Genomic DNA, 4,907 nt, shown 5'->3' with positions numbered 1-4,907 from the left:
AAAATGTTGGTGTAAAAAATATAACACCTAAACTCGACTTTCACACGTCTTCGGGTTTGTGAGTGTCACATTGAATTATTTAAATGATCCCACACTTCACAACTTAGGAAATAGGATTTACTCAAAATTTTAGTTACAAATGCGGATGAGCTCCTTTATTTGAAAACCAAATACATAAATAAAGAATTTACAAAAAGACTCGAATAAAGATCACAACCTCTACATGCCAATTTAAGTCTTAACCATTGTACTCTAGTACTCTGATGGAGACTCCTCTGATTCTATCATTATCCTATCGCGATCTACGAAATTTCTAACTTGAGTACGAAGAAATTCGAACGCCAAATTAACTCAACTCAGTAGTACACATCTCATCTGTTATATTTCATGAATCTCATAAAAATAAGCATCTATGTATGTTATATAACCATTGTTCATTCACTCTTTTAATCTTTTAATCATAATCCAAATCTAAAACATAACATATCTCAGGTTATCATATTATATCAAGTCGCCACACTATCCTATTCATTTGATCACAATCCATATTAGTAGTCTTCCTATATTCATTATGCACAAGTGTTATGGTTCTCTCAATCTTGAATGCAACATTTATTTTAAATCGTCAAATAGAAATTTTGTTATTAACTAATATATTTTTTGTAGTGTATAATACCTTGCTCTTATGTACTGAATCCACACTTCTACTTGGCGAGATTGAAGGTATATTGCTTGGCCAAGGCAAGTTTTTGCTTCTAAACCAACACTTTTTTTAATAAAAAAATATTAAATTAAAAAAACCCTAAACAAATAGAGTAAGAAATTATTGTGTTGTTTGAAACTTTCTTCGAGAAAAGCTTATTGTTCTTTAGAGAGCCTGAGTTTCTTCCGAGTTGAACCGTTGTCATCATCATCACTGGCTCTTCCCTATGCTGCTTTCATTTCTGAAATCCAACTGAAATGAAGATGCGTCGCTGTTCGGAGAAGACAGCGTCGCCCCTTCCTCAGCTTCATCCGCCACAGTCGACAACCCCTTCACATCGAAAGCAACATAGATTTAAAGTAATCTCTCGTAAAAAAGTAGTTTTTGGTAGCTAAGAAACTTGAATGAATATTTTCTCTTTCACTTATTGTCAGAATATACTTACCATTCTCAGTGAGGCAAGGAAAGCGAAGCGGAGAAGAAAGAAGATGAAGCTGAAGTGGTGGATCTAATGAAACCATTTGTTAACTCCATCTCTTCTAGACCTATCGCCAAGCCACAAGAAAGATTGACCTACAAAACCAGGTTGACGAACACACGTGAATCTATATAAATATACACAGCTTCATACACGAGACAGAGAAAAAGTAGAAAGAGAATGACGGGAAAAGGAATTCAATCTCTTAAAGCCAAAGGGATAAATTGGGCAAACGTTTTTGAATAACGTGATGAATTATTTTCGGAGATAGAGAGATTGTTGTAGTATATGTTGGAGGAAAGAAGCCCTGATGATAGTGTGCCTTTAACAAGGATGTAACGTTACAAATGTTTGAGCATGTATGCAGCTAGGGGAAAGACGTTGTGTGGTTCAAACATATTCTAGAAGACGATGTGTTATCTAAACAATCTTTGACGTGTATCGTGACAATTATACTACTTGAGAAAAATACTTATACCTACACTTTAGATACAAAAGATTCACCACAATATCTGAGTAATTTCGCCGGTTATATTGGTTAGATTTTAACCAAATGGAATTTGAAGAAATTTGACTTTTAAAGAAATAAAGAGGGGAGGTGGATCAATTTGACCTAATAAGGTAAAGATATTTATTTTTTAAATAAAATTTAAATTATATTATTTTAAATAGTTTAAATTAGGTTTAATGTAAAAATAAGTGTTCAAACTATCTTAAAGTTAACTTTAGGAGCTTAAAGAATGTTTCGTTAAAAATAAGTACTTAACGTTTCTAATTTTACACTTTTAGGTGCTTGAACCATTAATATCGTTAAACTCGGTTGTTAAGTGACACATGTCAGACATATAAAATTTTAAAAAATAAAATAAAATATTTAAATTTTTATAAATCTGACACGTGTCGTTTACCGATCGAATTTAACAGCAAACACTTAAAAGTGTAATTACGGAAACTTTAGGAACATATCTTAACAAAAAATTATTTAGACACTTAAAATTAACCTTAAGTATTCAAACTATACAAAATAGGGTGATAACTAACTACTGTCATACAAAATATAAGATATTTTTTTATTAAGTAGAAATATATTATGTTTTCAAAATAAATATAGAGATTTGGATTCGCACAAAATAAGATAGTAAAAATATTTTTAATTATTTAACCAAATAATAAATCTTGAAAATAAGATGCCTCCAAAGATTAAATATTTTTTTCTATGAGATACAAGGCAACCACAAGCCTCTTTCTTCATGTTTTTTTTTTTATTTTGGGTCATTTTGACCCTAACCCTAAAAAAACTAGTCTAAAAGATAATGGAAGACGGTGATCTTGGAGAGAAATCGAAAGAAGAATGAAACACCAGGGATATCCTGGATAACTCTACCACAGGATGAAATTATCAACATAGGAACACCACCAGTATTGGAGAGACAAGGCTCCCCAATCTCATCGGAAGATCAACAGGCTGCAAAGAAAGTTAAAAAAGACGCAACTTTGGAAACATCTATGCAAACTGATTTCGTTGATATGGAAGCTGATGATGGAAAAGAAATGGAACAGCAAAACAATACCGAAGGCATGATTAATCCTAATGGTGCCTAGAAAGAATCCTACGCAGCAATGGGGGCCAAAAATGTACAAACGGAAAGAATTTAAGGTTGTGTTTGTTTTCACTGTTTAAGGTCTTCAAAGCTCTTATGTCTGCGTAAACCACGCATAAACATTGGGTTTCGCAGATCGTTTATTTTTTAGAAGACAGAAGGTCTTCTAACGTCTGCCCGTCCTCTTCTTGACGTAGACATAGACTTATATCTTCAAAACTCTTCAAAACTCTTCAAAAAACCATTTTTGCTATTAATTTTTTAAAAATTATAAAATGTCATTAAATTTAATGAATTATCACAAAATAATCATTATAATGTTGTAATAAATTATAAAAGTTCGATAATATAATAATTATTTTATAGTATTTAGATAAATTTATTAATAATTTTATAATCTTTTAATAAATTTAATAAGTATTTTATAATTTTTTAAACTTTATTGACGAAAATGATCATTTATATATAACTCAATGATATTTAATATACTTTATTTGAAAAAATATATTAAATAAATATTATTTAATACATACTCCATATAATATACATCAATTAGTATTTTTCTATTTAGAAAAAAATATATTATTTGTTTTTTATTTATTTATTTTGTATAAAGGGATTTTCGTACTTTACCAGAATTAAATGATAAGAATCAGATTATAAAATTATTAATAAATGTATCTAAATACTATAAAATAATTATTATATTATCGAACTTTTATAATTTATTACAACAGTATAGTGACTATTTTGTAATAATTCATTAAATTTAATGACATTTTATAATTTTTAAAAAATTAATAGCAAAAATGGTTATTTGAGTATAGTTTAAAAAACCAATTTATTTATATTTCAGTTTATTTTATCAGTTTGCAGACGTTAAAAAAACAGTCTTCTTTTTGCAGACTGCAGACTTTTGGTCCACTTCTTCTGTTACAGATGTCTGCAGATGTAGTCCGCAGACCTTATACCTCTGCAAAAACAAACACCGCTTAAATCTCTGGGGACTGTTTGGATATGATCGAAGTTGTCTTGGATGAGGACTGTTTCATTGATGACACTGGAACAGTGACAGTTATCAAATTCTCCGAAAGGGTTCACGAACAAATAGATAGAAGCATGAAAATCTGTCATTGTTAGGCTTCTTGGTCGAACAATCGGATACAAAGCGCTGTTGGACAGAATCCACAATCTATGGAAACCCCGGGGCAACTTCAATTAGTGGACTTAGAAAACAACTACTATTTGGTAAAGTTCGAAGATGAAAGAGACTATGCCGATGTCCTAACTGATGGCTCATGGACGATATCTGGAAACTATCTAATGATTCAACCGTGGAGCAGATCATTCTCCACCACAGAAAAACATCCATCACATGTAATTGTATGGATTAGACTGCCTGGACTACCCTATAGATACTACTGCAAAGCCCTATTCAGACGTACAGCCATGATTGTGGGCAAGGTAATTAAAGTCGACTATAACACTTTAGCAGGCGAGAGAGGCAGATTCGCTCGGATTCCGGTGATGGTGGACCTCAACAAACCCCAGAAACCGTGTATTGGCATAGACAATTTCGTCCAAAAAATTGAATATGAAGGACTATATCAGATTTGTTTTTCATGTGGTATCTATGGGCACTCCAAAGAAATTGTGTTACCTCAAACATGGAGACGGAGGATAAAAATAATTCAAGAGACCCGAAATAAGCCACCACCACAAAATGATGTCACTCAGGATCGGTTTGGTCCTTGGATGGTAGTTCCAAGCAGACGACGCAAGGCAAACACCAAAAATCCCGCATCCAACTCGGGAGGAAACACTGATGATCAGACCAAAGGTTCTAGATTCGAAATTCTACGAGACGAGCAAACTGAAAAAACATGGTAAATGGGTGAGAATTTGAACGAGACTCAAAAGAAGGAAAACCCGATGGAAAAAGCTGTCAAATTAAATATAGGAACCAAGGATATCCCCACGATATGGAAAAATGCAGTATCCAAAAATGCAGCCTACTTAGCGTCAAACCTAGGAAAAAAGTCCAAGAAGCCCACTTCAGCAGTGGAGAAACAAGACGAGATGGAGGTTATCCCCACGATAACTGGTTAATCAGCCTAGTACATCA

At 32.5% G+C, this 4,907-nt stretch overlaps 1 protein-coding gene across 1 annotated transcript; it reads left to right on the top strand.

Annotated features, from left to right (window-relative positions):
* The first annotated feature begins 3,976 nt into the window (after window positions 1–3,976).
* Window positions 3,977–4,672, top strand: LOC120131266. Its single transcript, XM_039148294.1, has one exon. The coding sequence runs from the start codon at window positions 3,977–3,979 to the stop codon at window positions 4,670–4,672; it is 696 nt and encodes a 231-aa protein (XP_039004225.1).
* Window positions 4,673–4,907: the final 235 nt, after the last annotated feature.

Source organism: Hibiscus syriacus, unplaced genomic scaffold, assembly GCF_006381635.1.
Source record: "Hibiscus syriacus cultivar Baekdansim isolate YM2019G1 unplaced genomic scaffold, ASM638163v2 tig00110551_pilon, whole genome shotgun sequence".
NCBI lineage: Eukaryota > Viridiplantae > Streptophyta > Magnoliopsida > Malvales > Malvaceae > Hibiscus > Hibiscus syriacus.
Note: the sequence above shows the minus strand (reverse complement) of the source record. Positions and strands in the feature narration are given on the sequence as shown.

What these genes read in the sequence shown, in the direction of transcription:
- LOC120131266 (XM_039148294.1), top strand. Translation starts at nt 3,977, where the DNA reads ATGGAAACCCCGGGGCAACTTCAATTAGTGGACTTAGAAAACAACTAC.